We start from the raw sequence: 10,406 nt of genomic DNA, 5'->3' as shown, positions 1-10,406 counted from the left end.
ATTTCTTCAAGTCTACCAAAAAAAAAAAAAAAAGAAAAAAAAATCGAGGGATAAAGTAATTACACTAGGACGAAAACTCAAATAATGGTTTACAAGGGAGCAAGGTAATTTGTGATTCTTCATTGGTATGTGACCCCAATACCCAAACTGCCTTAAACCAGCCTGCCAGGGGGCTATGTATTAATAGAAGGCCTGAAGGGAAGAGGGGGCTTATTTTGTTACAGCAAGAAGGGGCTTGAGTGGGGAGAGCAGCAGCTGGCCCCCACTCCCCCAAGACTTCTATCACATCTACAAATATATATATAAATATATTACATAAAATAGCAAGTCTGGGAGGCAGGCTCCCCACAAAGGCTCGGCTGACACAATTACACGTCGCAGGAATTCTAGGAAAGGGCGCGGGGCTCCTAGAGAAATGGGCTGCGGGTGCTCTCTCCTGCTCAGGGTAAGCTCTGCCGCAGCCTACTCCTCTTTTCAGCATTCAGTTTTGTTATGACTTTTAAAGGGGTTTGCTGTGACTTAGGGGTCACACACCTGCCCCGGCATCCAAGTGACCCCTTTGTCCACCGCTCAAGGGTCCAGATTTGAAGTCTTGTTGCTGAAATGAGCAAGTGAGCAGATCTGGATGCAACATGAACACATATTTCTATGCCATTTTCTCGGGTGTGACTATACTTTCTTGTTTTATTTCCTAAGATTCCGTTTCTTGGGAATTCCCTGGCGGTCCAGGGGTTAGGACTCCGCGCTCCCACTGCAGGGGGCACGGGTTGATCCCTGGTCGGGGGGACTAAGATCCCGCTAGCCGCGCGGAGCGGCCAAAAAAATTTTTTTTTCTGTTTCTAAATCCCAGACCTGTTCGCGAGTACCTAGGGCGAGTCCCTGCCAAGTGAGGAGAGGACTGCTTAGCTGTGCATGGTCCTGGCTCCAAGGCCCTTGAAGTGGGCAACTGTGCCAGGCCTCGGGAGGGAGCAATGGGCAAGAGGCGCGAAAAGCGCCGTTCTACGGGGAGGGGCTCGTAGAGGGGCCGGCGGGACCACCGGCAGCTACGCGACCGCCAGTGCCCGTCAGGGCCGTGCGTCGTGAGTACGCGTGTTTTGGAGGGGGTGGGGGGTCGCTCTGCGGGGGAACACTGAGCAGGGACGGGACACGGCATCTCCAGGAAGCTCTCCCTGGACTAGTCGGGCGTCCGCCACACTAGCGACACCTGCCGGGGCGTAATTTGGCGAGTGTTTATGTCCGGGGATCTCTGCCCTCCCGGCCTCCACACTGCGAGGCTCGCCTGGCTGAGCTGGGCTTCGGCACCCGGCAGGGCGCCTAAGACCTCGCCTCTTCCTGCGGGCGAGACCCTCAGCGGTGACCCCATTCTGAGGTTCTGGGGCGGGCAGGGCCCTGACCGGCGGCCCTGAGCCGTCTCAGCCCCCGTCCGGCTTCCATCCTGCTCCTGCGTTCGCCCGCAGTGGGATCCTGGATCTGGAGAGAGCTCGGTTTTCGGGACTCCGGAGGCGGAGCCTCGAGTCCCCCCCAGACCACCAGGGGCCGCTGTCGCCCCCGCGGCAGCTGCGCCTTGGCGGCGGTGCGTAAGCGCAGAAACACGGAACCTCGGCGCGCGGCTTCCGGGCCCTGCCGGACCGTGTTCGTTGCCGTACGAGTCCCCCGCCACCGGGCTCCAACTCCTAGGTGTGTGGCCGGCGGGCGGGCGGTCCTGGGGTCGTGCGCCGGCGGCCCGGCTCATCTTGTCGCCTTCCGGCCCTGTGCAGCCCGGGCTCGGCGCCATGTACGCCGTATACAAACAGGCGCATCCGCCCACCGGCCTCGAGTTCTCGATGTATTGCAACTTTTTTAACAACAGCGAGCGCAACCTCGTGGTGGCCGGGACCTCGCAGCTCTACGTGTACCGTCTCAACCGCGACGCCGAGGTAGGTAGGCCCGCTCCAGCCGCAGCGCCACGCGGCGAGGGGTGCCCGGTACAGACAGAGAGGCAGGCCAGACGGGCCCCGTGGTTGGTTGTGTCCAGAGCCCGTTCTCTTCGCTGCCACGTTCCTCGACCTCTTCCCACGCCTGGCGAGCTCAGAGGCCTGCCCTGCGCGTCTCATTTGCTCTTTCGCTTTTTTAGCAAATTACATGAACACCTGCTGTGTGCTAGGTGGTAGCGATGCAGTAGTGAACAAAACCTGCAAAAACTTGGGGCAGGAGGACACCCGCTGACCAAATGCACACGTGCGAACACACCTGTAGACACACTGCAGCCTGCAGAAGGGGCAGCTGAGGAAATGGAGGAGAGAATGAGTGATCAGAGGAGCCTCTTTTAGGCAGAGTAGGAGTTTGTTGGGGGAAGAACTTTCCTGGCGAAGAGAACAAGGCTGGGTGTAGGTGTGGGTCGGAGGTCGGTAAAGTGTGATGAAGCCATCAGTAGAGATACAGGGGTGCTTTGGTTGCCGGAGGTGTGAGGCTTGGTCCAGGGGGACTTCTTGCAAGAGGCGGCTTCTCATCTGTTCTTGAAGGGGGAGTAGGAGCCGGGAGTAAGAGCCAGGCGCAAGGATGGGGAGGGGGTAGGTTTCAGGCAGAAGGAAGGCCTGTGCGCAGGCGTGCGCAGGCCAGAAGTAATTGGGGGGGGGAGGGGGGAGGGGATGGACTGGGGTGCAGAGTGGAGGTGGGGTGGGAGGGGTTGTCGTCTGCGGGGCAGCAGGTGGTCAGAGCCAGAGGGCAGCCAGAAGGACGCCGCCTTCCTGGGCACCTGCCTCAGGACATGGGTGTTTGTTTTGTGTTAAACGTGTGTACTGTTATACTAATTCACACGTGACAATGCAAGCAAAATATAGAAGGATGTGAGAGCTTTGCGACTGAATACGTGTCATTAAAAAATCTTAGTTTAGGGCTTCCCTGGTGGCGCAGTGGTTGAGAGTCCGTCTGCCGATGCAGGGGACGTGGGTTCGTGCCCCAGTCCGGGAGGATCCCACATGCCACAGAGCGGCTAGGCCCGTGAGCCATGGCTGCTGAGCCTGTGCGTCCGGAGCCTGTGCTCCGCAGCGGGAGAGGCCACAACAGTGAGAGGCTCGTGTACTGCAAAAAAAAAAAAAAAAATTAAAAAAAAATCTTAGTTTAAGCTTTCACGATACAGCAGTTTTGAGGTCAGTATTTGGCTTTTGTCAAAATTGCAGTCAAAACTGAAAAAGAAATTTTGCACATAAATATATATGGTTCCACACTGTATAGGAGGATCTTTGCTGTTACTAAATCTGAGACTGGTTTCCAGTCAACTTTCAGAGACAGATTGGCAGTTTTTACATTGTTAACGTGTTTTACAGATGGGTTCACGGCGTCTTGGGAGGGGTTGGTGAGCGCCGCCCTGGTGGCGCTCTGGTTCTGGTTTGGGGGGCAAACCACACGCTGCCAGCACTTCACATGCTGGAGGCGAAAGTGCCTGCGCCCCCCAACAGGATGGGATGGAGCCAGGCGTGGTCTAAAGCCCCCCTCCTTGGGCAGGTGAGATTTGAGTGGGCGAGGAGGATGGTGTGGGGAGAAGAGCTTCCAGGCAGAGCCCAAGGTCCCAGGGCAGCAGGGGCCCGTGTTCCGGGACCAGCCCAGCGGCAGAGAGGGAGGGAAGAGGGAGCCGGTGAGAGCAGAGGGTCAGAGGGGTGACGGCCCGGGGGTGGGGCATTGGCACCGCGGCCTTCTGGGCCACTGTGGGAGCTGAGCGGTGACTTGAGGCAGACGGGGAGTCAAGGTTCGGGCAGAGGAGCGAGCTGACCGGACGGTGTCTCCCGGGGCCGCTGTGGCCGCTGTGCGGAGGAGCAGCGGGTGCTAGAGGTGGCAGGAAGCGCTTGGGTCAGGACGGAGGGACGTGGGGATGTGGGGTGGGCAGGGGAGCGGAGCCCAGGGCGATGCCGAGGCTCTTCAGGGTCGAGGCTTTGCCTGGGTTGGAATTTCGGTCTGAGCGCCTGCAGGGCGCCTGCGGGGCAGAGTAGCCGGCACCTGAGAAGGGAGAAGGCTGCAGGGAGGGTGTGGGGACTGCGGTCAGGAGCTCATCTTGGACATCGTAAGAGTTACTCGTTGCTGCATCACAAGGTGCCCCAAAGCTCAGCAGCGTGAAACAGCGGGCACTGCCTCGCAGGGTCTCGGGGTCAGGAAGCTGGGAGCGGCCCCGACAGGGTCTCTTGGGGCTGCAGTGAGACGTCGGCTGGGGTCGCCGTCCTCTGAAGGCCCCACTGGGGTTGTGTTTTCTGCTTTCTTTCGAGGCGTCGGTTCCTCACCGTGCGGCTTCTCCACAGGGCTGCTTACCACGCACAGCCTCCCCCAGGACGACTCAGGCTACCGGGTTTTGTAACCTGATCTAGAAGTGGTCAGGGCCACGTGGACCTCCCAGCGCAGGGAGCCGCTGGGGCCACCACAGACCCTTTGAAGTGCTCACTCCACAGCCGGAGTCGATGTCCAGGAGGGCTTGGGGGCTGGAGCTGGAGTCAGGGTCTGCAGCCTGTGGGTGGTGTTTAGACGTGGTAGCAGCAGGTTGCGCTCACCCCAAAGATGGCCCCTGGGGCGCCCCAGCATCCAGGGGTAGGAGGAAGGGAAGAAGCCGTGGATGAGTCTGGAGCGGCGTGGTCAGGGAGGGGGCAGCCAAGCCAGAGAGCGTTCTGGCGGCCGAGGGAGGGCAGCATTTGGGGACCTGATAATGGGTCCCGTGTTTCTGAGCCTCAGGTGGGTCCTGAGGCCTGGAGGCCCCTGGTGACCCCGACGAGGAAGTCTGGTGGCAGGCAGGGGTGCGGGCCAGTGAGGCCAAGAGCCTAGTGCAGGAGGAGGGTCAGTACCAGTGGGCAGAGACAGCTCCCTGGGAGAGGTTTGCGCAAAGGGAAGAGAAGAAATGGAGCAGAAACTGGTAGGAAGAGCAGGATTTTTTAAGGGGAGTGAGACGGCACATTTTGCTCGTGCTCCGAAGGGAAGGAGCCGCCTGTGCAGGGCCCCCGGCACAGCCCCACTCTCAGCCCGCCGAGATCCAAGGGAGCTTGCACGCCTCTGAAGGGCTGTGAACAATTCCAAAGAAGATCCTCGACAGACCAGATGCGGCTGCAAAGCCTGAATCAGATACTTGCTCCCCGGCCCTTCATAGGAAATTTGCCAACTCTTACACCAGACTGGAGTGAGTGGGAGCCGGAGATGGAGTGCGGGCTGCGGTGGGGTCCTCGGGTGGTTGCGGTTGTTGGGGGCCAGCCTAGTCACTGCTGCGGGACAGCCCGCCCTGGAGCTTCAGACAGCGCTGTCACCAGGGTGGCACACACCTGTGGGCGGCTGGGAGCTTGGATGGCGCAGCAGGGACCGTGGGGACGCCTGGCCTCTGCTCTGTGAGCTCTGGGTCTTGTCTGGGTGACTCGAAGGGCGTGTCTCTCCCCTTTCTCTCCACGTGGCCGGCTTGGTTTTCGTGGCAGGCGGCCTTGAGGTAGTTGAGCTTCTTACGTTGAGGGAAGCGGCCGGTCGTGGCCAGGGCCAGACCCTGGGGCCACAGCGTCCTTTTTGTCACTGACTGTCCTTCAGAGCACCACCCCCAGCCTGGATTCAAGAGGGGGTGGAAAGCCCCCTCTGGAGGCTGTCTTCAGTCTGCCCCAAGGAATCAAGTGCAAGTGCAGGGGCTGCCGTGGTGACAGGAGGGAAGGAGAGAGTGGGGAGCAGGTGGGGGTGGGGTGGGGCGTGTGCCTGGTCCCTCAGTCCTGGGGGAAGCAGACCCCACGCAGCTGCGGGAGCAGCAGGTCTCGCTGCTTTGCAGGGCCGGGCAGCTGTGACCTTCGGGAGGAAAGAAAGTGGATGGCACTTGCTTGAAATTAAGCACAGTCTCAAATAAATAGAAAATGTATCATGGATGGGAAGTCTCAATATCGTAGAGATGTCATACCCTCTTCAAATGAATCCAAAAATCGCGTCCTTTTTCTCAAAGTTGCCATAAGACTTCTTGTTAGATTTCATAATCTTGATTCTCAGATTTACATGGAAGAGCCAAAACTCAAGAATGTATAATTTTATTTATTTTTAAGAATTTCTAAAAAAATTAATTTATATTTTATTTATTTATTTTTGGCCGCATTGGGTCTTCGTTGCTGTGCGCGGGCCTTCTCTGGTTGCGGCGAGCGGGGGCTACTCTTTGTTGTGGTGCGCGGGCCTCTCATTGCAGTGGCTTCTCTTGTTGCGGAGCACGGGCTCTAGGCGCACGGGCTTCAGTAGTTGTGGCTCACGGGCTCTAGGCGTGCAGGCTCAGCAGTTGTGGCGCACGGGCTTAGTTGCTCCGTGGCACGTGGGATCTTCCCGGCCCAGGGCTCGAACCCGCGACCCCTGCATCGGCAGGCGGACTCCCAACCACTGCGTCTCCAGGGAAGCCTGCATTATTTGCTAATTAGCTAATACCTTTGAGGCCACAGCAGGTCTCTGTGGTTTATTACAGTCTGGCTCCACTGAGCTTCCCCAGAGCACAGAGTCCTTGTGAGCCTTCATCCTCGTGGCCCCCACGCTTTGCTCTCTGGGCACAGGTTTCGCTCCCGCATAGGCCAGAGGCTCTGCAGAACATCACTGTTGTTGTGAGCACTGCGGTTTTACGTAATTTCAGACCCAGAAAAGTTGCAAAAGCACAAAGATTTCCTGTGTGTGCTCACCCGGAGTCCCAAAGGTGAACACTGTGCCGTATCTCTGTCTCTTTTTCCTCCACCTGGAGGATAAGTTGCAGGCGGGGACCCCTTGGCTCCTAGAGGCCAGCATGTCACGTGCGTTCAGACAATACCAAAGTCTCTGCAGAACCACAGGCCAGTGGTCTGAACCAGGACGCCGGTGCTGGTGTGGTTCAGGCCTGGGCACATCTGGCCAGCGTGTCCTGTGGTGCTCCTCAGTGCAGTCATTGGGTGCTGGTGTAGGTGGCTTGGTGGGGTGAGCAGCCTGCCAGCTTTCCCCCTGGGATGTTGGGACTTGGAGACCATAAATGCCGTCTTACTGCTCAGACCTTCCTCTTCCAGTTTCAGCAGCAGTGATTGTGTTTGTCACCATCACCATGGATGCGGTGCTTTTCCTGACCCCACCCTCTCTGCTACCTTCTTGGTGGGCTTTCCTTTCTCCCCGTATTCATTCCTTTCTTTATAACACCACAGGCTCACGGATTCTTATTCTATTCAGTAGGTTGTAGTCTTCTTTTATCCTCTGGGGTCTTCAGCCTGAAGACCTTCCCTTAGCAATTCTTGAAGAGTGTTTCCGCTGTCAGGGAACTTGTTCCACTTTTGTTTGTCTGCACATGTTTTCATTTCAACTTCCCTTTTGAGGGATATTTTCATTAGGTTTAGAATTCTAGGTTGGCTTTTTTCTTTCATCACTTTAAAGCACTGGCGTCTGTAGTTTCTGTTGAAAATCAGTTTGTTTTTAAAAATATTTATTTATTTGTTTATTTATTTTGGCTGCACCGGGTCTTACTTGGCGGCACGTGGGATCTTCGTTGTGACATGCGGGCTTTTTTTTTTTTTTTTTTTTTTTTTTTTTCCGGTATGCGGGCCTCTCACTGTTGTGGCCTCCCCCGTTGCGGAGCACAGGCTCCGGACGCGCAGGCTCAGCGGCCATGGCTCACGGGCCCAGCCGCTCCGCGGCATATGGGATCCTCCCAGACCGGGGCACGAACCCGTATCCCCTGCATCGGCAGGCGGACTCTCAACCACTTGCGCCACCAGGGAGGCCCATGCGGGCTTTTTAGTTGTGGCATGCGTGTGGGATCTTAGTTCCAGTTCCCCGACCGGGGATCGAACCAGGGCCCCCTGCATTGGGAGTGTGGGGTCTTAACCACTGGACCACCAGGGAAGTCCCTGAATATTAGTTTTTATGAAGGTGTTGTCCCTTTCTGCCTCTGACCACTTTTCTGATACTTGCCTTTGTCTTTGGTTTCCTGTCTTTCAACTGCGATGTGCCCCTTTGTATTTACCTCGGGACTTGCTGGCTAGCTTGAATCTGTAGGCCGACACTGCTTATCGGAATATTTTTGGTCATTTCTTCAGTTACGGGTTCGTCCTTTTCCTTCCTCCATCCTTCTGTGTTGCCAGTGGTGTGTTAGACCGTTTGATTATGTCCCTGTGTCTCTTAAAATGGATTTACACTTTTACTCTGTGTCTTGCATCTGTACAGAACTGCAGTTGGTCTCTCTCTTGACCTTGTGTCTGGCGAGGGGAGAGGGTGTCCAGGCCTAGTCCTCATTTCACATTGTAGTTCACATGTGACACTTGTTATAGATTTACTGTGGATGACCTTTATTTGATGAAGGAAGTTGTATTCTTGGGTTAGTAAGAATTTCTACATGAGTGGGTCTAAATTTTATCAAATGCTTTTCATATCCATTGAAACCAATACATGATTTTTCTCCTTAATTTTGAGACTTTGGTTGATTGTAGCGATGGGCTTTCTTGTGGTAAACTGACTTTGCATGCCTGGAATAGCGACTTGGTTGTGGTGTAGTATCCTTTCAGATGCCGCCAGGCTCACTTGGAGACACCCTCCTGCCCTGGGGAAGGTAGTCGATAGGACACAGATGGGGCGAGGGCCATAGCCCCATGTTGGGGTCACCGTCACGCCCAGTTTGGGCTCAGGGGTGCGCCCTGCATGTCAGCAGAGCCGGGGTTCCTTCTTCATAGCAATCACGTGTCATTGCAGCTGGTTGCAGCCATGGCTGGGCCCAGGGTGAGTCTGGGGTGGGTTGGGGCGGCACAGAAGTGCTGTCCATCCTTTGACCCTGAGCATCCCGTGTCGGGACGGCTGCTGGGGAAGCTGGGTGGGGAGCTTCCTGAGGAGGAGCCCTGGGGCGGGCTGGGGACCTAGATGCCAGTGTGAGTCTGTGGCACGGCCGTCTCCAGCAGCGTCTGGTCGCACGCTCCACTGTGGCGAGCCCCGTGGGGCTCCTGGCTGCAGGGCCGGCCTTGGGTGGTCTTCTCCTGTCCCTCCATGGGGTGGGCCCCTCACTGCCCTCCCTCCTTCTCCCTCCTACAGGCACCGACCAAGAATGACAGGAGCGCAGGTGAGTGAGTGCAGGGTGGGTGCCTGGCCACGCACCTGGGGGTTGGCGGCCGGACCCTGGGGCCCAGATCCCTACCCACTGGCTCTCTGCAGAGGGGAAGGCCCACCGGGAGCACCGGGAGCACCGGGAAAAGCTGGAGCTGGTGGCTTCCTTCTCTTTCTTCGGCAATGTCATGTCCATGGCCAGCGTGCAGCTGGCGGGCGCCAAGAGGGATGCCCTGCTCCTGAGCTTCAAGGACGCCAAGGTGGGAGTGGGAAGTGGGGGGCGGGGGGGGCAGGCGTGGGCGGGAGCCGAGCGGTGGGGCTGCGGCGGGCGGCCCGGTTCTGACCTGCCGCCCCCAGCTGTCGGTGGTGGAATACGACCCGGGCACCCACGATCTCAAGACCCTGTCTCTGCACTACTTTGAGGAGCCTGAGCTGCGGGTAGGCCTAGCCCCGCCCCCTGTCCCGCCCCCTGGCTCCCTGTGGGGTCCCCTGCCAGGGCCTGCCTGATGCCTCTCCCCTGCAGGACGGCTTCGTGCAGAACGTGCACACGCCGCGGGTGCGCGTGGACCCCGACGGGCGCTGCGCGGCCATGCTCATCTACGGCACGCGGCTGGTGGTCCTGCCCTTCCGCAGGGAGAGCCTGGCCGAGGAGCACGAGGGGCTCGTGGGTGAGGGGTGAGTGCCCGGGCGGGGGGTGGGGGGAGGCGCTGCTGAGCCGGGGTTCCCCTCCCTGTGCCCCTCCCCAGCTGAAGCCCTTTGCCCCCAGGCAGAGGTCCAGCTTCCTGCCCAGCTACATCATTGACGTGAGGGCCCTGGACGAGAAGCTTCTCAACATTGTCGACCTGCAGTTCCTGCACGGCTACTACGAGCCCACCCTGCTCATCCTGTTTGAGCCCAACCAGACCTGGCCTGGGTGAGGCCCTGCGCTGCTGTGGCCATGGCTGTGGCTCTGACGGGGGGCGGGGAGGGAGGGAGGGAGGAGCCGGGCGAGTCTCAGTGGGGCGGGGCTGGGGACTGACGTGCTGTGACTGGCCCCCTGGCCGACTGCTGTCGTGGTCCCAGGCGGGTGGCCGTGCGGCAGGACACGTGCTCCATCGTGGCCATTTCGCTGAACATCACGCAGAAGGTCCACCCCGTCATCTGGTCCCTCACCAGCCTGCCCTTTGACTGCACCCAGGCCCTTGCCGTGCCCAAGCCCATAGGTGAGGTGGGGCTGCTTGGAGGGGGTGGGTATGGAGAGCGCTGGGCCCCACCCACCAGCGTGTCCACCTCCAGGCGGGGTGGTGGTCTTTGCTGTCAACTCGCTGCTGTACCTGAACCAGAGCGTCCCCCCCTACGGCGTGGCCCTCAACAGCCTCACCACCGGCACCACTGCCTTCCCCCTGCGTGAGTGTCGGGGTGACGGGGCC

General features: G+C 58.5%; 1 protein-coding gene across 4 annotated transcripts in view; it reads left to right on the top strand.

The window, feature by feature from the left end:
• The first annotated feature begins 1,578 nt into the window (after nt 1–1,578).
• CPSF1 (cleavage and polyadenylation specific factor 1) overlaps nt 1,579–10,406 on the top strand; it is a 15,456-nt gene continuing 6,628 nt past the window's right edge. For 2 of the 4 annotated variants that reach the window (XM_060116279.1, XM_060116280.1), the window contains exons 1-8: nt 1,609–1,916; nt 8,986–9,013; nt 9,106–9,257; nt 9,355–9,435; nt 9,521–9,672; nt 9,764–9,910; nt 10,060–10,199; nt 10,273–10,383. In XM_060116279.1, the coding sequence (XP_059972262.1) occupies nt 1,773–1,916; nt 8,986–9,013; nt 9,106–9,257; nt 9,355–9,435; nt 9,521–9,672; nt 9,764–9,910; nt 10,060–10,199; nt 10,273–10,383 (955 nt within the window). In that variant the 5' untranslated portion in view covers nt 1,609–1,772. Of the gene's footprint in view, nt 1,917–8,985; nt 9,014–9,105; nt 9,258–9,354; nt 9,436–9,520; nt 9,673–9,763; nt 9,911–10,059; nt 10,200–10,272; nt 10,384–10,406 lie in introns of all 4 variants that reach the window. The other 2 variants (XM_060116278.1, XM_060116277.1) reach the window with 2 other exon arrangements.

The sequence above is a fragment of the Mesoplodon densirostris genome, chromosome 13 (assembly GCF_025265405.1).
Source record: "Mesoplodon densirostris isolate mMesDen1 chromosome 13, mMesDen1 primary haplotype, whole genome shotgun sequence".
Taxonomy (NCBI): domain Eukaryota; kingdom Metazoa; phylum Chordata; class Mammalia; order Artiodactyla; family Ziphiidae; genus Mesoplodon; species Mesoplodon densirostris.
Note: the sequence above shows the minus strand (reverse complement) of the source record. Positions and strands in the feature narration are given on the sequence as shown.